This window comes from Ambystoma mexicanum, chromosome 6q, assembly GCF_040938575.1.
Source record: "Ambystoma mexicanum isolate Mex_15411 chromosome 6q, UKY_AmexF1_1, whole genome shotgun sequence".
Classification (NCBI taxonomy): domain Eukaryota; kingdom Metazoa; phylum Chordata; class Amphibia; order Caudata; family Ambystomatidae; genus Ambystoma; species Ambystoma mexicanum.
This window is the reverse complement of record NC_090937.1, coordinates 583,910,826-583,934,757: the sequence shown is the minus strand read 5'-3', so window position 1 is coordinate 583,934,757 and position 23,932 is coordinate 583,910,826. Positions and strand designations below refer to the sequence as shown.

Below are 23,932 nucleotides of genomic sequence, written 5' to 3'. Positions count from 1 at the left end.
ATGATCAACACACCTTAGACTGAGGCTGCAAATGAGGCAGAGGACATGAGAACATCCAAGAGCATTGAATTAAACAAATCAACAACAAAAAATAAGGGACATAAAAGCATTCCATTTTTTAATTGTCTGGTGCTTTGACCCAGTCCCTTTTAGCCACAATGTGTGGGGTGTCCAATGTCTGTGTTGATTAATGGGAGTGGAGTATGTTCCTTAGCACAAATAAAAAGTGCATTTCTGGTCCCACCCACACAACAGTACTGCTCACAGATTATATTTGGAGCTTTGATTGACCAAAATGCCTTACATACCTGCCACTGTTGCTCGGTCAGAAAAGTGCATGTGCTGCCAGGGCACCCGACGGTTGACTATCCTTCCGTCTGAACATTTGTATTCTGTCCAAGTCACTGGGTATTGGGCCAATCCCCTGAAACAATTTATAGAACCTTTTATTTGGCATTAATGGAGCAAATAACTTAAATACGGGCTAAACATGATGCAGGCCTTTCTCGCTGCTACTCTCCCTGTCTCTGGAATAGGTTACCGAAGAATATAAGACTGGCCCCATTCATCTTAACCTTCAGAATGGACCTGAAGACCCATTCTTTGAAGAACACCTTGTCAATCACAGTATGCACACTCATTTTTACTTCTCCAGCTCTTGACCGCCTCCATCCTCCCCATTCCCCCTACTCATTCCATCTCCTCTGCAACCCCTTAGATATACATATAACTTCCTGGGTGTGCAGTGCTCCATTACTAGGATTGCTCTTTCCAAATATCATCAATTTTCCATTCATAATTGTTGAGCAAGCGCGCTGCTCCTTATTAGTTGCCTTCTAACCTAGCCAGCTCTGCTGGGGGTGGTGGGCACACTTTTACCCCTTCAAATGCAAAATTACTTTTGGCACTAGTGGGCATACAACACACTCCTTATTCCAGTTTCTTTTTTTCCTCCTGTCACCCTATTCATTTTGGCAACTAGATGTATCCCGGACAGCAGACCGTTCAGGGAAAGCACAGAGCTTTACTGGGTCATTTTTGTAGTGTCCAGGATTGTCATGGTATATTCTGTAAGAACTGGAACTTATTATGGAGCTGGACTGCCATCCCACATTTCCTACACTAGAGCTTCGCTGTTTCTTGTCACCACCACCTGCGATCATTCTGCTTCCGATGCCTGAGAGTTGATTTAATTTTGTATTTGTTGTTTCCCAGGGCCGTCTCTGGATTTGTCTATTCAACACTGTGACATCTGGCAGTTGTCCTGAAATGTTTGCCCCTCCTTCATATTCCTACAGGTGTGTGCTAATGTTCTACCAGTTTGCTTCTTTAAAGGTTCACCTTTTAAAACTTAATGGGTCTTGGCCCGCCTGTTTGCTAGCAGTGAAGTGTGTTTAATTCTCGGGCAGCATATTTGTAAAATACCAGTTTTGTGATTTTTTTTTTCCAATACACAACCTCTAAGTCAAATCATTTTGCTGTGCAGAAGATCCCTTGGTAATTTTTTTATATTAAAACTCATATTTTGCTTAGCTTATTTTGCAAAACCTGTAGCCCTACTCAACCTCTAAACAACTATCCATTTGTGGTGTGAGTGATTTTTCACTCCTATGCTGGGTCTCCTCAACCCACCAGACTACGGCAGCTAATAACTGCAGCAGGGCACGCTGTTATGCACAAGTCCCCATGGACATGCACCCTCCATGTATAAACGTATTGGCTGTTCCTGGAACGCACTTGATAATTCCATTTGCAAACTAACTCCCACCAGACCCACAAACCACTCCAACCCAAGAAGGCTTTCCTTACAAAATTGCAGACCTCACAACTGCATCTGTTATCAATGCAACTAACATCTTCCTCAGAGACCCAAAATGCCCAGGAGCCACACCACCAAGAAAACCAGAGACACTCGACTTGAGATGCTCAACCATATGGTCCTCAAGCAACTTGTTACAGGACCAACCGGCGTTAAGGGCCACACACTCGACTTGAAATTCACCACCTCTCCAACCATCATATGTCTCACTCCCCTCCACTTTTGCAATGCACCAACCACACAGCTATACCTGTCCTACTCCACCGCTCTTTCAAGAATTTCTCCATGGATGTACTGGAAGGAAGCCTTCTTACCTTGACCTCCACTTGAGAGCTCATGGGGAATATCAACTCCCAGCTCCCAACTCCAAGCTCAGTGCATTTAAACACACCCTAGCTGAGACCATCAACACCCATGAACTACTGAAACTTTGAATCCACAAACATAAGCCCTCCACACTGTGGTACAATAAGGAACTCATTGACCACAAGCACACCGTATGCAGACCAGAAAGGTGCTGTAGACAATCCCACCGACAAGAAAACCTCATACCACATTTAGCATGAAAGATACTCTCATCACATTCAAAGCAAACTACTACACAACAACTTCATGAAAGAAGCAAAAAAGAGGAGATCGATATTCCAAGCCGGGAAGCACTGCAACAACCCCCTGCCAGGCTCTGCAATACCACAATCCACTGATCAATGCAAACCCAACAACTTCTTCACAGACGAGTTAGTGTTGACCTCTCCAAACACATCAGACAGCCCACCAGTACCAGCACACAACATATCAAAATTGATGGAATTCATGATGACAATTACTCTAGAATGCATGATCAGTGCTCTTGAGAGTTCCGACCTACTAGCTAGAAAGATGATATCCACCCCATCTCCCTTGGGAACGTCATCCTAGGAGATGCACTCTCACCACTTAACATCAACTAATCCATCACATAAAGCACTTTCCCAGATGCACTAAGTACTGGACAGATCTTCCTACAGCTGAAGAAACCCACACTCGCCCATGTTGACCTTATGTTACGCTCACCTGGTATCCACAGGGACGCCACCCAGCCGGTTTACTCGCTGGTATGCTTCTCAGCTTTGCCCTGATGTGGTCTGCGGGGAAGGTTCTGCCTGAAAATACAGGAGGACTGTGTTGAAGACTGACCGACTGGGGTAAGTATCCTCCCTCCCACCCCTGTATGATTTCAGTCCCTCTGGTGCCCTTTCCTCACCTTGTGGTAGAATTAGGCGTGCTCTCCGTCCTGCCATCTTTGCAGGGGCGTGTTGTCTTTCATGGGCGCGTGCGGTCCAGTTACTTCACTGACGCCAGCCCGTTTGATATTGTTCAGGTAGGTCTTATTGCTGTTCTTTAGTTTTGTTGCTATCCTGCATGCATTTCTTTGTTTAAAATGTCTCTTTTTTTCTCTCTCAGGTATGCGCAGCTTCAGCGCGGCGAACTGGATTGGTTGAGCCCCGCTGGTAAATGATGGCGCATTAAAGGCGCTATGATGCGGTAAGCGCTATTCGCAGCGCTGCGAAGTCTTGCCTTTGCTAACCAGTGTTTTACTTCCTTGTAGATCGCAGTGTTCTGCAGTGCGAGTGGAATGTCCAGAGTGGTGCCAGCCGAGAGGTGACCAGCCAGGTAAGCCTTTTGAGCAGTTTGTAATTTGTAAATGTAGCTACTGCTTTCTTTAATGTTGCCTCTATCGTCCTCTTTCAGGTCGTTCTGTCCGGGAGGCGTGCAGATTCGAGGAAGCTGTTCTCAGTAGCTGCGAGTGTTTAAAGATGAAGACTGCAGGTAAAATGCTGCTGCTAAAGATGTTCCTTTTGTCTCCTTGCAGGTTCTGCTTCTGAAGTTCGAGGGAATAGCTGGACATGGTGAGCGTCACGTTGCAAGCGTATTGTCTTGCTCGGGTGTGGTTTAAATAGCCCCAACAAAATAGTCCAGGTAAAGTAGTCCCTAGGCTGCCACACCCAAAACACTAGACCGCATAGCTTGGTTCTTAGGAACCAAGCTATGTGGATGCCTCCATGTTGGCTAACAATACAATAAAGTAGTTCCCAAGCACATCGTTTTTCATGGTGTATGAGCCTGGCGCCATAGGCGCCAGGAAATGGCCCCGTGAGGGCTTTTGAAGAGGATGCCAGGCTCTAGAGGCCCGAGTCCTGACTCCACCTGGCCAATGGGTTTGCCAGAGGGGGTTTTGGGCGGGGGTTGTGACACCTTACCAGCTATAATCACAATCTATCTGTCCTCAGCAAAGTGATTCAGAAAATCACCTCTATTCAGTTTCACAAAATAATTTTTGGGAACAATTCTCTGCAGCACCACTAATTTGGTTACTTCCCGCAATGCAGCTTACGGACACTATCCAAGTTATTGATGAACCTCTACAAAACCTCGACAACAGAGACCCTAGCTTTCTCGATTTCTCTACCGCCTTAATAACTGTTGACTATGAAGCCTTGTTCAACATCCTCACCACTCACATGGGCTTCAACAAGTCTTCTGTAAGTTACCTCCTACCACTCCAACAGCAACTATCTCATCCAAAAGGGCCCCATTAGATCCCAGTATTGCCCGATAACCTGTGGAGTTCCACAGGGCTCCATCCTGTCCCCGTTATCTTCAAACTGCCCATAGAATCCCTGGGGGAACTCCTCACTAAAACAGACCTCAAGATACTCCAATCTGCAAATGACGTGCAGCTTCACCTAAAGATCTTATGCATCAGTGACCTCTATTGATTTATGCACCGTCTGTCCCACATCCAAACCTGGATCTCAAGTGCCTACCTGCAGCTCGACCATACTAAGAATAAATTATTTCTCCTAGGAAATCCTACCAAGCATGCCCAAGAACCGAATAGGCTGACTGACATGACACACAACTGATTTATGCCTCAACTCACTGTGATGGGTCAGAAAAAGGACGCAGTCTCTTGGAGGATGTTTTTAAGTAAGGTTTATTAAGTAAAAGTCAGAAAGACCTAGCTATCGCTATGGCATTGGGGTGCTCCCTACCTAAAGAATAACTAAGGTGCTTGTCAGTCGTCTTTTTTCTCGGTGTCCAAAAAGAATCTGTCCACCATCCAAAACTATTACTATCTGACCCTATTAGTTATCGTAACACAATAAAGGCAGGAGAATGACACCCTTCTCCTGTTCTGTGCTTCCAGCATTTGTTTTCTTGGTAAATGTTCTCTTCTTCCGCAAATCTCTTTATCAGTTCAGATGGTTCCTTTCTCAGAATAGACAATTTGCGTTGCACTTTAGGCAAGTCTTTGCTTTGTTCAGCTTGTTTGGTCATATAGGCTATGTGGGAGTTTAACTCCTGATATTTCTGTATCTCTTTCTTTTACTCAAGGTATTCATATTCATTAAATTTGACCTTGGGCCTCTCTCGCTTTCATACAGCTCCCTCTTTGGCAACGTTGTTCTTTCTTTCCTTGTATTAAGAGTTCACTTTTAGTAAACTTATTGTATTTCTACTTTCATCCCCTCCAGGGAACAGTCTTGTTCTTTTCACCAACTTACCACAGTTCATATGTAACAATGCTAAATCAACTCTCCTTCAATGATCGTTATGGGTTATGTACTTATTTCATCACAGTTCCAATATAGTAACTATTCTTTCATATCCTTACTGAGACAAGTTATTTGTTCTGTCCTATACTCTTTGTTAATCTTCCTGTGCCTCCCTGGTCCCCCGCTATCTTAATTCTTCTTAGGAAACGTTACTGGGACTCTTACTGGTCTGGCATCAGTTTGATTTCTTATCTGTATTTGCGAGACGGCTTCCTCAGTGTCCCTCGCCAGCGGTCCTCACACTTCCTCTGGTTTCCTCAGTATCTCACCAGGGAGACGCATTGCTTGTAGTGGCTTCCTTTACATTGTCTCGCCGTTGTTGCACGAGCCCCACAACCAATTCTCCTCCCTCATGCTCTCTGGTATGCTGACCATTCAGCTTCCCACTATGGCTCCACCTCTTCTCAGGCTCATGTCAGCAGCAAACCTCCACTGCATGGAGACGTGCTGCTCACACACTTCATTCTCATTTTCGTTCTCTACATGACATGCATTCTCCTTTTAATCCACTTGTCTCAGTGGATTAGTTATTTTCTTCTTAGAGAGATTGTCTCTTTTTCCTGAAGAATAGCATCCCGCAGCCTCTTCGTTGGCGCAGTCTTGACATTTGATGGGATTTGGTAGTCCCATATATGCCATTATATTTACTGTCATATTTAATGTCATACTTAGCTACACTCTGAGTAAAGCCACTGTTTAGCCTTGCTTAAAACTCACCCCCATTGAAACCCAGCTGTCTTGAGTATATCCACTGTCTTATACTTTGCTGCATTTTCTTCAGTATAGCCACTGTGTGATATTTAACTGCATATTTTAGTGTAGCCACGGTTAAACTTAGTTGTAAGCTAAATATAGCCACTGTACCATATTTAGCTGCTTTTTTAATATATCCACTGTCATATCTTAGCTGCTTTTTTGAATATAGCCACTGTGTAGAATCTAACCTCGCTTAAAACTCCTTCCATTCAAACCTAGCTGCCTTTGACTATAGCCCTGTGTTATACTTGGCTGCATTTTGAGTATAGCCATTGGGTTATATTTAGCTACATTCGGAGTATAGCCTCTGTTATATTTAGCATCATGTTCGAGTATGGCCACAAAGTTTATTCAGCTGTATTTTGAATGAAGGCACTGTGCACAATTTAGCGGTGCTTTGAATTCACCCCTTTGTAAATTCAAATGCATGTTCGAAACCAACAAACTAGCGAGGACACACAGGTACGTATCACACTCCATGCTCATGGAAGCACGGCCACCCACCCACACATATCTGCTATCATACACTACTCTAAGACACATTGCACAATACCTCTGCCATAAGAACGCAGCTATCCCCCACAACAAAAATTTGGTCTAGCTGCACACATAATCATCTCCTGCTTTCGCATACTCTCCAGAGTGCTACACAGTACTCATCCACATGCCAACTGAACATGGGTAGCTAGCAGGGACTTGGCCACATCTACCTACCTTTGTATTGGCTAAAATGCACACATGCGTTCGAAACTCATCTGATGAATATTTCCAATACCTGGACTTTGGCCCCTCAAGGGCGTCAACCTACAAGGCTTTGTGAACATTCCATTGGGAAAAGGCGCTATACAAATGACAATTCCATTTCATTACATACATACCAGTGGATCATACAGCCTGTGCCCAGCCCCAAGCACTTGCACATTGTGACCCTCTACTATGTATTCTTTGTATGAGATTTATAAAGCGCAAACCTTGCTGGAAAGGAATGGATTGCTGCACAAAAGGGACCTACCTAAGGGTTACAAGTTGGGTGAAGGGGTAGCATAAGAGCTGGGGTGGGTAAAGGGAGGACTCCACAGCAGCAGAGTAGAGTTGAGTGGAGAGATCAATAATTGACAAGATTGTTCTTTGAAGAGTAGGGTTTTTCATTGGCAACTTGTTCCAGAGACCGGGCGCATAGGAGGAAAAGCATGTTCCTGTGTTGCAATTATTGGTTTTCACCCTGATGGTCCGCTGGCCTGCAAGATGGTTAGTTTTTCAGCCAAGTAGAGTGGTGTTTGGATTCTGACTGCTTTGTAGGTGATGCAGGCATTCTTGAAGATGATGAATGCTTGAAGGGGTATCCAGTGCAGCTCCTTGAGGATGGGGGTAATGTGGTTGAATTTTCGTAGTCCTGTGATGGAGCGTGCCACAGCACTCAGACCTGCTCTCAGAGGAGTCAAGGTGGCATCTGGGACTCCTGTGGGAAGGGCATTGCCAGCTATGATCTGACACTTTCAAGGAAGTTGAGTGTCAACGCACTGGAAATTCTCCAGAGCTGCAAATATCTGAAGGTTCAGCCATCTGATTTGAATCAGATCCTCTATAAAAAGGTATTGACCGTTAAATCCTTCTACGGTGCTAGCTGTCAAGTTTTAATATCCGCATGTTGTACAAGTCGCTGTAAAGTACCAAGTTGCTCAAATGAACTAAGCCTTGTGCTCACAGGATAGCATATTTCTATTTTTTACGGCATTAACATATTGAAACACAGAAGCCCTTTTTCACGAAAAAGACTGTCTCCAGTGGGGACATTCAGAATACCCCCAGAGTCCTTCCTCCTAACCTACAAGATGGGACAGGTAATCCCTTTGTCCTGCTGCCTTAACACAATCATTCATGGCATGAATGCAAACCCCATAAAGAGTACTGAAAGGAACAGTTTAGCAGGGTGAGCTGCCCGAATGGCTACACTGCAAGTCATCCACTTACCCATACAGGAATTGATCCAGAGCCTCTGCTGGACTCTTTTCGATCCCTCTATGTTCTGCACTAGTTTTGCCAGTTCTCACTGCTCCCCAACAAAGGTACTAAAGCACTGAGAAGGATGGTAGTATTATGTATTTATTGGTCACTTGTAACATTCTTATAGTAGATTTAACCTTGCTTTAGAACAGTCTTGATGAAGATAGATCAAATCAGCGGCCTCCTAAACATTGTTTTGATAATCTTAGTGACAACAGTACTGATTACCGCCCCACTGCATGTGAAAATGCTGAGTGATCTGGGTTTAAGAATGTAGAATACTGTCCTCATTCCTGCTAGGCCTAGTTCATCTTGGAAGAAAATAGAAATTCTGAACCAAGCACAGAGTATGGGCGAAGTTTATCTTTTTTCCTTGTACCCCCTTCTGTTGTGCAAGGTTTTGGAGCCTAGTGATATTTGATAACCTTTTTTATGAAGATTGGCGTTAATTAAAGACTACAAACATTTGAAGGCCAAGATTAAACCATGCCATTAAACTAGCTGTTTAGCATGATGGGACTCGACCAATGGACCTGTATTTGGGATGCTGGTTGTCTGCTTATTACTGCATGCTGTTGACACATATAAGGCTTCAATCTAACTCGCACATAAACGTGGTTCTTTGAAACATAGTGGCTAGGTCTTTTGAATATGTGCTCTTTTTCCTTTGGTGAACTGCCCATGAGGGTTCTTACCACAGGTGTCGATGGGGCATTCAGAGCTCAAGGTAGGATTATGCATTGGGTATGTTGTACACCCTATTGTTTTAGTTTGGTTTAAAATATTTGTTTATGTTGTAAAAAATCAGTTTCTATTCTCAAAGGAAGCATTTTCATGCTAGTACAAATATATTTTGACTCTAAAGCAGAACATTATGTAATTTATGTGTCTGTTAATTCAAATGAAAAGATGCAGCTCTTTTTCAGATTGGGGAGTAATAATATACCATCCTCTAACTGGAAACGCTGGTCAGAAATACCAATTGAGCTGTGTGTGTTAAAGCAGATGGAATGCAGCTTTCATCATGGTCAGCAATCCAGCTCATCGTGTGAGTGGCTTCCAAGCATTTTTCAGTCATCGAGATATTCACCATCTTATTGAAAAATAAATCATTAAAATTGACCTAAGGTTGTCTGAATAACTGATCCTTATTACCTTCTAGAAAGTGTCTCTTTACTGACTTTCTTCAAAGGTCCCTCTACTGCGGCCAAATAAAACTTGCATATCCTGCATTACAGGAGGACTCTCCTCTTCTGTGCGGTCAGAACAATTATTTGTCACCTTTTGGAACTGCAATCAAGAACAAGTCCTTTCAAAGCAGCAAATTGCAAGATGTACTGTATCTTGTATCATATACTGTCATGAAGCTGCCAATAGGTCTATGAAGGGTAGCTAAATGACTTTACAATGACAGGCAGAGCAACCATTGCTGCCTTCAATGCACACATCCCATTCCAGACCATCTGTCAAGTGGCAAATGGGAGGACACCACATATGTTTCTGAGGCATTATTACCTGTAGATATATGCCAGAGATATTTTGGTGGTGGTCCATGTGGTACTGCAGCATCTGCTTTACTAGATTAGACACAGACACGGGGCCTCATTACAAGTAGGGCGGTAAGCAGTACAATTGGCAGTGATGGAGTTACTACCAATTAAACCGCTATGCCAAATTATAAGATTGGGCCAGGAAGTGGATGATTTACCTCCAGGAATATCCTGGAGGTAAATACTGCCCCTCACTGCCGAAGAATCAGTAGTATCACTGTGGCGGAAATTCGGCCCCGGTAATTCCACCAGAAAAGCCCCATTGAGTCCAATGGACTCAATAACAATGGGGAATTACGCCGCCACTTGTAATCCGGCAGTTATTCCACCCGACCAAATGGCGGTAACAGTAATTCAGCCCAACTTGTAATGAGGCCCACTGTGTTTTGTGTTATACTCCCCCTCTGACCATCTATATCATGATATACAGATTATTAGTACCCGGCAAGGGTCAATGAGCTTGCAACAAGCAAGCTCATTGGCCCTCACCAGGTCGTTGCCAGCCCGACAAAGCCTTTGTCAGGCCGGTTCCTCCACGTCCTGGCCGCTATGGAAAGGGAGAACTGACTATGTGTAGTCCCTTATCCCCCCTCCATGGCGGGCATTCTTTTCTAGTTGAGCAGTTTTAACGTTTCTAAACTCGGGAATAAATACTATTAGTACCCACATGTGACGTGCTGGGCTACTAATAGCAATAGAACCCTCTGAAGTGTTGGGCAGTAGTGGTCGGATAATGCCCCCAGGGCTACGTTAAAGCCCTTGCTTCGCTTGGGCTTCTTACTATTGCCCGAGGGGCATTACCCTAGTGGTAATGCCCCACCTCAGGGTCTATTGCTTAACTGATCTATTCTAAGCATTCCATGGAAGTTGCCCAACTGACTAAATGCATTTTCAGTTTTTATTGCAAAAACAGATACAGAAAAAAGAGACAATTGGGGATACAGGTCTAGAGGTAGTCCTTGTTCCCTGTACTTTTCCCTCATCCTTTAAGTGGGCTCCCACCTCCCTAGCCCAGACTCCCTACTCAGCAGGTCTTATTATAGTGCTAATTCACTATAGCCAGAGTACCCCTTCTGTATTGTCTGTCCCTAGCCCAATGATTGCTTACAGGCCATGGCCGTTTCTCTGTGACTACCTTGGGGACTTCCTAGGTAACCAAGCGGGGTAGTCAGATTGCCCTGGTGCCCTTTTCCTCCAGATGAACATTTCTCACCCTGTTCCTCACTTTCCTTTCTCTACACCTGTCTCTTCATCTCCACCCTCTGAACTCTCTCTCTGATCTCTCTGATCTCTCTCTGATCTCTCTCTGATCTCTCTCTCTCTCTCTCTCTCTCTCTCTCTCTCTCTCTCTCTCTCCCTTTCTCTCTATCCCTCCCTCTCTCTCTGTACACTCCATCTCCTGGTCTTATCTCTCTCGCCCCTCCCAATGTCTCTATTCTCTATCTCCCTCCTGATCTCTCTTCACTCTTTTCTTCGTCTCCTGGACTTATCACTCTCTCATTCACTTGTCTCCACTTTCCAGCTCCTTCCTAATCGTTTCCCTCCAAATCTCATTCCTTCCGCCACTGCCCCTGCCTCTACTCTCGTCCACACTCCTGCCTCTCACTTCTCTATGCCTCTCTCTCTGTCTATTACTCACCCCCTACTCTCAACCACCATCCTCTCCTCCCACGACAATTACCTTCAATCACTCACACACAAACAGTCACATTGGTATCACCCTCTCAGTTCCAACACCATAAGGTCATTCTCTCCAAACGCTCATGTTTGCTGGTGTGCAGTCTGTTCTCGGTGTTCTGCTGGAAGTGGAGCTGAATACAAATACTGGACTCCAGCGCAGAGCGCCGCAGAGTCAGCTGCAGAGTGAGCTGCAGTTACTGGCAGTTTGTGCCAGGTGCGGTCGAATCTACCGCAACTCCCTGTAACTTAGTGAGAGTGCTCTTGTACTGCAGGGGTATCGTTTCAGGGCACTATTGTGAGCTGCTGTGCTCCTGTTTTTGTCTCCTCCAGCACTTGGCAAGATACGATCAATCATGTTTCACGGAAATTGTGTTCAATAGACTGAACTGAATGCTCCCTGGAAATCCACATGTAAGCTTGTCGCTAGACTGTAACTCACCAGCGGGAGTGTGTTGTCACTGAGGATTCACCTTACGGTGCTGCATAGCCTTCCATAGCCCGCCGTTGAACTTTTTCTGCAGGTCTTTTTGTGCTCCTAGCGCGGCTGAAGATGACCCTGTGTGTTTGGGCTTGTCGCAATTCTTTCAACGCTACCTTCTTTTTGTGCATGGTGACTGTGGGGCTCGCCCTTTGAGCTGTGCTTGCGGGCTTGTATTCAGTAAATTCTGCAGTAGTTTGGAGTGGCTGCCACCGAGTGAGGTGTTATACCCTGCACTTTGAGCTAGGCGCACTTTGCACCACTTCTTTACCATGGTGGCAACACTGTGTATGAAGGGGGGGGGGTGAGACAGTAAACCAGCTCTGTTTGTTCAAAGGGCTTGCCTCGGGTAGCGGTTAAAGAAGCAGAATTTGCCCAAGTTGTACTCTCTGCAAGTTCAGTGCCTAAGCAAGACTTAGGTGAATTCACTCCCTAACTCAGTTGTTGCCCCCGTGGATGTGAAGTTCTGCTTGTAACCTCATGTTTGGGAGGTGAGCAAAATGAGGGAGTGTACCTAAAACCCCCTTCTGATGCAAAACCGGCGTTCCGGAAGACGTCTGGGAATATAATAAAGAACTTTACCAGCAAACTCAACCAAGCACTGTCTAGACTGGAGGACAACATCCAGGACATGGTGTCGGGAGACATGAGTGCTGGAGAAAACTTGGTCTCAGATGTCTCTATGTTGGCCCCGGTTTTATCCCATGAACTGGGTAAGCGAGTTAGACTGGAATTTAAATCTAATCAATGGAAAATTCCTGAATCCCCTGTGAATGCACATGTTTTTACTGAAGTAATGCTGCATCAACGATAAACTCAGCATACCGGGTTTGTGGACTGTTCCCCCTTTCTAAAATCATCTAGTTGTGGTAGGCTATGGGGGAGTCTGGCTGACCCATCAACTGAAGAGGTTCGTTTTGATGGTGGCTCTAATGTGCCCATAGGGCCGTCACTGGGGAGAGGTCCTTCAGAACCGGACCAGACACCACAGTAATAGACGAGTTGTAATTTCCGGTGCTGGCCCGGTTGCTGGACTCTATGACTAGGGGCTACGAGACCTTACATTTTGAACTGCGTGAGGTAAGACAGGTGCTTAAAGACATTGCGAGGAAGGTTCATTTCCTTGAGGGATGTATTACAGCATCCTGTAGGCCCCAGTGCCAACGCATATGCTGTGGAAATGACAAGGTGGATGTTCCCCCTGTTGGTCTTATTCTGTATAGTTTGGAGCAATTGGCAGCTGAAGTCAAAGCTCAATCAGAGCACCCAAATAGAGAGTGTTTGCTTCAGTCTCTCTCCGGGGTGTGGGAGGTGTATCAGTTCATAACATACTGAGTAGTAGCCACATCAAAGCTCTGTCCCCTGAACCAAGGGGGAATCCTTCCCCCCCCTAAGGGGATGGCGGTCAAGAAATCGAAAAACTGTAGGATGTTAAGTAAGCAAAAGAATAGGGGGTATCGGAAATTTCGAAATCATTTACATTTGCGGTCTCTCACGCGTGTCCCCTCAGTTTATGTGGATCCTGAGCAAAAAGGGCAGCCCAGTACGAGGAAAGAAGTTAAAAGGTTGCAGGGCCCTCAAGCTCCCTCTGCCAGTGTACCCCTCAAGGGGGGCAGGCTGGAGTTAGACTCAAGAGAACTTTGTGGGGCAAAAAAACGAGAGGGGAGGTGTCTTTAGACTTAAGTAACATCTCTGTTTATTCTTGTGATGACGGAATCTATATAAATATTATGGAGGCCCAAGTATAACAGCCAAATCAGTCACTGATCCCGGAAACCGGGTCCGGCAGTGGGAAATTTTGTATCCCAAGGGATTAACACTGAAGGGGATTAAGTTACACTCACTTCCACCTACGAGCATGAGTAAAGAAATAGGGCAAGTGCCCCTTAATAACCTGACCCTTTATCCAATTTTCTCTAAAGCTCAGGGTATTAAAGACCCCAAAAACACTCCTGAGGCCCCTCATGTAGCGCCGAAGAAGGCCTTTGCCTTGTTCCTCACTATTGAAGAAAAAAGATCTGGGCCAGCAAAAAGTATTATACTATCAGACAGACCGGCCGCAAAAATCCCATTTAAAGGGAGATATAAATGCTAAAAGGGGGCAAGTCTAAAGGGGCAGAAACTATAGAGTTGACATCAGGTACATTGTTAAGTGATGCAAATTGTGTGCTCCTGAGTCGACTGTTCGAAAGCTCCAACAGGATTCCTCTAAATAATCAATATATCCTTTCCCTGCTATTTGAAATTCCAAGCATCTGTCTGGTTACATCAGAGGATATTGTAATTGTAGACTTCTTGTATCGTGACTGTTTTGATATTGTGAAAGTCCATCTGCGTTCCCAAATGATCAAAAATGCAATTCTGGCAGAAGAGGCTGGGTTTCTCTCAATAGGGTTTGAAGTGGCAGATTGGGGGCATCTGGTCTCGCCAAATGTATCATTGCTGAGGGAAGGAATTGCGCAAAAGGGGTAGGGTTGAAGTGGATCGTAAAGGGATTACTCATATTATAAGCATCACAAGGGTGAGCTGAGAGGCCATGGACTAGGGGCTTGGGATCGGAGCCAATCTATGGCTGTTCCCCGCCTAGATAGAGGAAGTAATGACTGGGAAGAGTGATTGATGATGGCAAGGATTTTATCTTGGAATTCCAGAGGTTTTTCTAGCATTATGGGTAACTAGGCTTGAACATTTGGATATTATTTGTTTGCAGGAAACCCTTCTGATGGACACACCGCTTGTTGAGGGTTATGATGTGAGGTTTTTCAGGGCCCAGCAAGGCATAAGGTGTCGCCCTTATGGGGGACTCTTGATATCGGTTAAGCGCAACCTAGGCCTTAAAATATGCCAAATAGACCGTAATAGAAACAACATGCTTGCAGTCCTCCTGCATCACCTGTGTAGGGCCTTAAGGCACTTCATACATTTCTTTTGGCAAATGTCTACCTAAATCCGGACCGTGTGCGGATGGAGGAGGCGCTCTCTGCACTTTTGTTTTTATTGTTGGGAGTAACTCTGGAGGAGGGAGCCTCAATATTGGTTTGGGGAGATTTCAATTCAGAGTGCTTGCAAAATCATTGGTATTAGATACCAAATAGGATGAAAACGTCTTCTGCAGCTTGAGAAAGGGGTGTCATGGTTACGAGGGAATAGGAGGCATGGGACCTTTCACTACTAAATGGCAATTGTGCAGGTGACGTGCCCCCGCGTTTTACATGGCATAATTCTGCTTGGTATTCTACTCTTGACTACTTCTTTTTCTCCACTGATCTCATTGAGGCTGGTGTAAGGCTGGAGGTGGCCCAGACAGACCTAAGCGACCATTTTATGATCATTTGTGAAATTCCTATAGTTCTTCTTGGTTGCAATAGACCATCTCGGATGGTCTTGGCGATATATCCCCCTAATTGTGAAGTAAAATGGTCTCATAGGATCTTGCAGGTTTTTGACGATCTGATTTCCACTTCATGGGCAAGTAAGGATAAGAGATTAGCATCACCAAGGGGTTTTGGCTTGTGTTTTTTTTTTCTACCTTGGGTGCCCCTGGTTCCAGCCAAACACTGGCACAAAGATCCATGGTAGTGGGTCATTGCCATGCCTTTGATGTTGAAGTGCAGGTTCGTAAAAAACAGATGAGTGCCTCCATTAAAAACATAACTTGGGGTAGGTCGGTCTGGAAGTGTGCACAAAGACATTGCTTCCGTGAAAAGAAATTTTAAGAACTGGCTGCGAGGTCATACATGCCTAATGGCGATTAATGATGCAGAAAGAATGCTGGGTACTAACATCAACAGGTTTTGGGAACTCATTAAGCCCAAGGGGATAAATCAGTAACTACATCTGCAAGGTATCCTGGAAGACCTATGGTTAAAGTACTTTAAGCAGATGTATTTGAAAGATGGACTATCTTTGCAGCCCATTTTCATTTGTGAGAGCTGGGAGTGGGCTCTCTCCTGGGACATAGACAATATTATCCTCCTGATCAAGTCAAGCAAAAAAAATCTAATGCCCCTAGCCCGTATGGTTTAACATACTTAACTCTTAAGTCTAACCCGTCATTATGGGCTGGTGTATTGTCACGATTCTTCAGAAACATCTGGTCCAGCGGGAAGTGCCTGGGTCGTGGGGTACAGCCTTCATTGTTTTGATTTTCAAGGGGAAAGATTGTTTATCGCCATTCCAGTATCAACCAGTTTCACTGTTGGAAGCTACTAATCAATATTTGCTGGGGTACTGCTGAAAGAACTGCAAACTTGGGCTGCTGGGTCAAATAGCTTGGACGTATGTCAGTCAGGCTTCAAGAAGAGTATGGGGACATCGTTAAATAGATTTGTTTTGTCCCTCCTGGCTGCCCAGGTAAAATATCAAGGACGGCCAGCTTTTCTGGACATAAGCAAAGCATTTGACCATGTCAATAGGGCAGCACTTTGGGAAAAGCTAAATGCAAATGGGGGCCCTCGCCCCTTGATCAGTATTCTGGAAGCCCTTCACATGGAGACGAAATTAAAGATTAGATTAGATGCTTATGGGCGCTCCTCAGTGTGGATTGAAACCAACCATTGGTTACGTTAAGGGTGTGTTCTTGCGTCTTTCCTTTTCAATTTCTATATTAAAGGAATGGTTCGCCCCAAAAAATGTATTGCAAAAAAAGGGCAACAATAAAAAAAAAATCGATTGCCACTTTATTTTTTTTTAAGTCCCTATGTAAAATTTTGAGAAAATGAAGCTCAAAGGGAAGCACATGGGGGCATCCATTTTGTGAAATGGATGCCCGCCGCTGTGCTTGCTTTGGCTTTTGCGGCACTAATGAAGGAAAAGCCAGCCAGTTGTAGTAAACAAAAGCTACCATTGGGTGGCTTTTCCTTCATTGGTGCAGGGACTCGGAGGACGCTCGGGACGGAGACTGGAGACTACAGGCAGAAAAGCTGCAACTGCATCTCGGTAAGTGCTATTTTTTTAATAAAAATAAACACTAGGAGCCCGTTAAACTTAGAAATAAAACCGCAGCTTTAAAAACGTTGTATTTATGTTTGCGGAAGCTTTAGAAGCAGTTTCTCAGGCTCCTCCACAGCGTTTTTGAAACACAACCGCGTTGTGTTTCTGCTGCCTTGGCTATCACTTTGGGTCTCTGGTAGCAGAAACACAACGCTGTTGTGTTTCCATGCCGCGGTGTTTCTGCCTAAAGCTGTTTTCCCATTTGGGGATCTCGGGCTACCCACTCGTCCTGCCATTGGGCATGCTACACCCGGCTGACCAAAATACACATCACCTTCCATAGTGGAGCTGGCTCACAGGAGCTGACGCATGTGCGATATCAAAGGGAATGTGGCAGTGGTGATCATAAGTATCAGCATGCACTATGCCTAAACGTTGGTATAGCTTTTATTTAGAGTTCACCCTACCACCAACATGGGCAACTTATCATCATAGTTTTGGGTACAGAGGGGCATATCTTAAATGCTGCCTCTGCACTGCAGGTACTTGACTGTCTCTGCAGCTCTCAAGTAGGCATCTCGTGCCCTTCAAACCTGCTCTGTGCCACGAGTAAAGCGGGTGCCGAGGTTCAGGCTACTGATGCTGCAGGGTATGAGTGCACTATGATTTAGCATGAAGTCGATGGCAGATGGGGGGGGGGGTCAGCTTGGCAGATTACCCTTGCAGCTCTTTATGGGTGTAATTTTAGGGGTGGACAAGGTGATTTGTCCACTCCCGCAAACATTTCATGGCACACCATTTTGTCCCACTCATTTGGAAGGAGCCCCTTTCCTTTAGATGTCATCACCCCCACACCCCCAATATTTTCAGCTACTCCACTGCAAGCTCTCTTAAAAGTAAGGTGCGAACATATGGCCATTGCCTGCAAGATTCTTGTAGATATGGCTATGCAATTATATCTCTGCATTTCTTTAAACATCGTATCAGTTGGAGTACCTAATGCTATTTTTGTGCAGCATTTGAAAGCACAGACATGAAAATGGTGGAACTAAAATGAGTTTGTCTTCCCGGAAAAGTTTGTGGTCCTTAGCTCGCACATCACAGATCGGAAACTTTTCCTGCAAGGTTAATTTATGTCCCAGGGGCCTTTAAACAGCACCAGTGATTGCTAAAGAACACAACTGTGAATCTGCTACAAGATCCTAATGGGTTAAATTACCTGTCCCCCTTTGTAGCAAAGATCATTTCTAACAAGTTCGGGAACTGGGACTCTTTCCTATAATGATTTTACTTTGAATGTTAAAAAAAAACATTGGTACAGTAGGGTTTCTTCCAAAAATATCAGCTGAACAAAAATCATCAATTTGAAACCACATGCAGATAGAGCAGTGGATGAAGGCATGGCCTTTAGCTCATAACAATATTGGCATCTTTAATGTGTTTATTTTTGTATTTGTGTTTCCAGTTTATCAAAACCTTTGACACAAATCCATTTTTGCATTGTGCTGTTTGAACTAATCAATCCCTATCCCCGCCGACTTCTTACAACAATGTTGTCCTGGCTGTACCCATACTTGCTAGTTGGTTAACACAGTTGGCATTACTTGTTTGTTGAGCAGTTATTTTGTCTATTCTAAACTCTGCTACGCTTTCTTCTGTTGCTCGGTAATTGAGATTTAATACATTTCTTGTCCATTTAGTGCAGATGTGATTTTCCAAAGTGTATTTTTTTTCTTTTCAGTTGAAATGTAAAGAAAAGTGGAGTCTGAATGGATTGATAAAGCACCTTTTCAGCAAGCAGATTTCAAAGGAAGATCGTGTTCGGTGTGGTAATTGGGACACTTTTCCGCTCAGTGATGACCAAAAGATGTACGCTGCTACCGATGCTTACGTATGTACCATGTGCAAACAGCCCCAACAATTGTGTTTTCACCCTTCATGCTGCAAAACAGATTTAATATCATTTAATCAAAATCCTTAGGAGTCAAATGTTACTTGATCCTTCATACAGTCTGCTTTTTTACACCATTGTTTGTGTTATAACCAAGTGGGAACACTTAAACTTGTTGCTCAACAAGGAGGAAGACCTTGTTATAATTGACAAACTGATAGTATTGGGTTTTGGCACAAGGCCGACTCTGGTACTGAAATGTTAGGGTTCGTCACATAAAGTGGCCACATAAAGAAAACGTAACTCCACAACAGTGTCTCTTCAAGTTCAACCAACAAAGTCTGTGTTTAACAAAAGACTCTTGGCCTCATTACAAGTTTGGAGGTAGCCATGCCTGTAATACAGGCAGGCTACCTCCAAACTTGCGAATAAATCCGGCAACCACGAATGGGCAATTACCGGGTCATGCTGAGTTTGGCGGACCCGGTAATTGCCCATTCACGCGTGCCGGTAATTAGGGACTCCCCATCCCCATTCGGGCCCATAGGGCTGAATGGGAATGGGGAGCTCAAATGCACCGGCACCTTTCATAACGGTGCCTGTGCATCCACGAGTTGTGCTTGCGGGTGCCGACCTAGCGGGCAGAGTGAGACCCGCCAGCACAACTGGTAGTATGGTGGTACGGTAGCAACGGCGCCGGTACCACTACCGGCGCCGTTGTTACTGTACCGCCACACTTATTATGAGGCCCTCTGATATGATATGATATTGCATTTGTAACGCGCCTATACACAAGTGTTTTGTACTCTTCTTTCCAGGGATGTGATGTTTTTTGTATTATGATTTATAAAGCACTGAATCATCTCAAAGAAGCATGAAAGTTCTTTGGGATATCTTCCCGAGATATACACTCCCTTCTCAATCACTCACTGTATTGGGATTGAATGTCCCACGCTTCTTTCTTGGCTTCTCTGTCTGTAGGGGTCAGTCCTCTGCCTCAACTATCTCTGTATGAGTAACAGCCCCTGTGTGTGCTTATCTTAGGTCTGGTTAGTGACAGTGGTTTGGGCTGGGTGAGCTGGATATGAGCACCAATGCCTCCACCAAAGGGTTGGCCACCTAAGCTTCCCTAAAGCTTGGACATGTTTGCTTTCTCTGCCTATATGTTTTGAGGCTAGGCTGTAGCCCTCAATACCGTATACTCATCTACTGCCTCAATGAGTCACAGTTGTCTTGTCCTTTCCCTCTGACCTGTGCCCCCTTACCTCACCACATGCATGTACCTCCACCCACCCACCTCCAATCCTATCCCTCAGTGTTAAGGAATATCTGCTGCATCCGAACTACATATTGGTCTTCATCTCCCATCTCCGCCTTTTATCTACCCCTACCTCCTACTGTCTTCACCAGCCTCTTCTAGGATATCTCCCTCCTTTCCCCCTTTACGGTTTTATCTGATCGCCTCTTAACTATCTTCCACCCCCTTCACACTGACACTAATGTTACTCTAATGGACCTCCTTAGTATCCTTCAGCTTCCTGATACTCTTCCCTCCATCTGTGTTCACCTTCTCCTCCCCCTGATGATCTTCCTTTCTGCCTTTTTGGACTCCTTCACCTCCTCTTCCTGGCCAACTCGCTCCAGCTTTCTTCATCCTTCTCTTCCAACAAATCCTCCTGCTTGTATCTCCAATTTTCTTTAATGCTCCTTCTTCCCCTCGCAGCTCTCACACTATAATTTGCCAGGTCACACTCTTGCGCACTTTCACTGCTGTCCTAGAAGATGCACCTTCAATAGTGCTTGGGTTAATAGGCCAGCCATCATCTTGAATCTCTTTCTGCAGTGTTCTTTCTACCTTGTGGATGGGCTGTAGCTGCTGCTACTTACCTCCTGTATTTTGCTGGATAACGCATCCCCTCCAGAGGTCATTTTGGAACTGCTGTGTGGCCAGTAGGTCAGTGTGTGCTATGAACTCCGTATGGGAGATTGAGAGGTCCAGAAAAAGATCTATGTTGCATGTGGTTTTGTGTGCTTGTTTTTCCCATTGCTTTTAATAAAGGGAGGGGTGCAAGTCTCTCCTAGGTTTGTTTGAAGATTTTGGCTAACCTGGGTTAGACCTGTACGTCAGTGCCCTTTCTGACTTCAGGAACCTGGTTAAGGCTTCAACATAGTCTCCCTCCTACTGCTTAATCCATAATTGAGTCTCCCGGATCTGGTCTGGGTTTTGCCTCTGACCAAGAGAGGAATTCCTGGAGTATTTGAATGTCATGCTTTCTGAATGGCCTGACAGACATGGCCTAGGCTTATGGGTTTAGCTAGTGGAGCTAGCCGTGAGGACCTAGCAGTCATTCCCAGGTCCATGTGATGAGGACTGAAAGGTCTATTCATCAGTGTTAATGATATTTGTATTTCAGAGCGGCTTATTTTAAGACGTCTCCCATCTCAACATTGTAGTCTGATCTACTGAGTGGTAGAGAGGAGAAAGATACTTTCTTGCATATCCTGCTGATGACTGTATGGAACGTTTAATTATACATGCATAATTTATGCAAAGTGTAAATAACAACTGGTGTTCCTTACACATTTGAGCAATGGATGCATGATTAAGGAAATGCAAGTGTACACCTGAATAATATTAACAAATTCAGTAAAGTGTTAAAGAGAGGCGTTGTTTCAGGGAAAGCTGGAGATGCAGATCAGAAGACCTGTGGAATTAATGGTTGCAGGTCCGAATAACCTCAGTCCTGTGTGGCTGTATGCTTCTCTGAGGTTTGGGGGGGAGCTTTGGGGAATGTTTTCTGGGGGAGCCCCAAGGTCTGTGAGGCTAAATGTGATTTGGGTAATGTTACCTGCTGAGTTGTGAGTGTAAAAAAGGGCTAAAGAGGAGAGGTTAGTCATAGCTTTCCAGTGATATGGCATTGGGTAGGTCTGTGTCGGCTGTCTGGGGGGGATGTGAGTGTGCAGGAAAAGGTGGTAGGAGGATTTTAGTAGGGGTCGGTTAGTTTAGGGGAGTGGACTAAAGGTAGTAGTTGGATGAGTAATTTGGTTTTTAGGATTGAGAACAGGGACACTAAATACTGCTTCTGGTTGATGTTTGGTACCATTACTAGCGTGTCAAGTGAGGATCAGTGTTCTTAATGGTGTGTTGTGTGAACATTTCATTGGATGGGTTTGATGCACCTGCCGTGTTGGGCACAGTGAATGATCTCTAGATTTTCTAAGTGATACCATTTTTGATTGGGAGCCAGTGAATTGTGCGAGCATTATGCATGCATATCGTTTTAGTTCTAGGATTAAAATGGCTAAATGTGGATACTGTGGTTAGCACTCATTGTAGGCTGGTAGATATTTTGAGTGCCCAAGTTAAAGGCTGTTGGCCTTGTAGTCTTGATAGGACCAATGAGAACTGCCATGGTCCTGTGTGTGAAAGCCAGGTTGGGCATGCTGCATTTTAAGGAGGGTAGTTGGAAGAATCACCTCCTTAGTATGGCTTTGACATTTAGCTTTAGTGTTAGGTTGCTGTGCAGTGCGATTACAAGGTTTCTCACATGTACAGGTAGGTAGGTGGGCAAGTGCTTATTATGTCCTCCCAGAAGATTTCTGTGGGGTTAGGTGGATTGCATCACAAGTTATGAGTTCTGATTTGCAGGGGTTGAGCAGAAGTCTGTTGGCAATCATCAAAGAGACCAAATGTGCAAGATGCTTGTGGTGTGGAGGGCCGGTGTCCCAAACGCTGTGAGTTTATAAACAATGTTTCTCCAGCATGGGGTCTCGCATGGATTCACATGCTCATGAATATTACCCGTCGTCAGGACGGAAATCCTCAGTAAAAGAAAACACAGTTTCACTTACACTTGCAAACTGTATTTGCCCTCTACACCAATCACTGTACTCTGGGTCATACTGCCCCAGCCAATGGCTGCCCTCTCCCTAAACCCCTCCTCTGGCATCCATCTTCAGATTTGTATCACGTGCTGACAGTCCTCAAGTTTTGCTGTGTGAGCAATTCTATGTTTTTTCACACTTTTTCGAGAAAAAGTCCTATTTTTGTCAAACAGAATGTTCCAGAAATTCTGATGTCCTACTCCGCACTGTCGGAAGAGAAGAAAGAGGGAAGCTTCTGCTCCAGCTGCGGACTGCGGAACATGTTTATGGAGGACAAAACACCTCCAGTGCCTCTACTGTCTTCATCCGGACCACCGAGAAGGAGATTGCGAAATCTGTCCCTGGTTCACCAAAAGAACCATGAAAGATCGATCGTCACAGTAGACTGGTGGTGTGGCTCAGGGCCAAGGACTCTGCCGCATGCCCCAAGTGGGGGCATGCCTCACCCAGGATCAGCCGGTCCGAAGAGCAGGCTTCTAAGTCCTTTGAAGGCGCCCCATCCGTGGGGACCTATGACTAGGCCCAGCACTGCAAGTCCATTTCCGTCGGGACTGCCATGCAAGTCGGTCCCGCGATGGGCAGGGCGCGATCAACCTCACCATCTGCCTCCATCTCCAGCCATCGTTCCAGATCCACCTCAAAGAGGAAATTGGCTGACCCGCTAAGCTGCGGGTGAATCCTGAGAAGCCTACGGTGCAAGAAAAGACGACCGAATTGCCTAATAAGGACCAGGCAGCGCACGAAAAATCATGGGCGACGTTCAAGATGGTGGCGGAGGCTCTCACGAAGGCCAAAGGGGCTGACCCGATGAATGTAGTCCCATCTGTGACCAGAGTATTTTTACCCCTCAGGCGAGAGGCCTTGGACGTGGTGGTGGAGAGAACACCGGAAAAGAGGATGCCGTCGCTAAACCCGAATCCGAGCCCTCAGAATGCAAAAAGGGGGGGGCGAGGAGGCCTCAGGGCAGGCTGTACTCCAAGGCACGGATGTTTCTTCCTCCGACGAGGAAGACCAGGAGTCCATACACACAAACCACAAGGACATGGGGGCCAACCGCCCGACCGCCCGGAGAGAGGTATCGCTGGACTTTCGACCCTGCACACGTTGCGTTTCGGGGGCAGATATACAACAGTCCAAGTAGAATAAATGCAATTCGTGATTGTTCGTAATCGCTGCCTTCTTCAGGGCGAGATAAATGACCCCTGTAAGAGAAAAAGGGTCCCCATTTAGTTCTGTGTGTTTCCTTCACGGACACTTAAAGGCATCAAGTATTAGTTGAAACTCACATTGACCAAGGGGGAATTTACAAAATAGCTCGAAGGCTGACAATTTTGGACT

General features: G+C 45.2%; 1 protein-coding gene across 3 annotated transcripts in view; it reads left to right on the top strand.

The window, feature by feature from the left end:
* LOC138516154 (bifunctional 3'-5' exonuclease/ATP-dependent helicase WRN-like) overlaps positions 1-23,932 on the top strand; it is a 264,929-nt gene that overhangs the window by 138,292 nt on the left and 102,705 nt on the right. For 2 of the 3 annotated variants that reach the window (XM_069631062.1, XM_069631064.1), the window contains exon 6: positions 18,560-18,709. In XM_069631062.1, coding sequence (XP_069487163.1) covers positions 18,560-18,709 — 150 coding nt within the window. The remainder of the gene's footprint in view (positions 1-18,559; positions 18,710-23,932) is intronic. The other variant, XM_069631063.1, reaches the window with a different exon arrangement.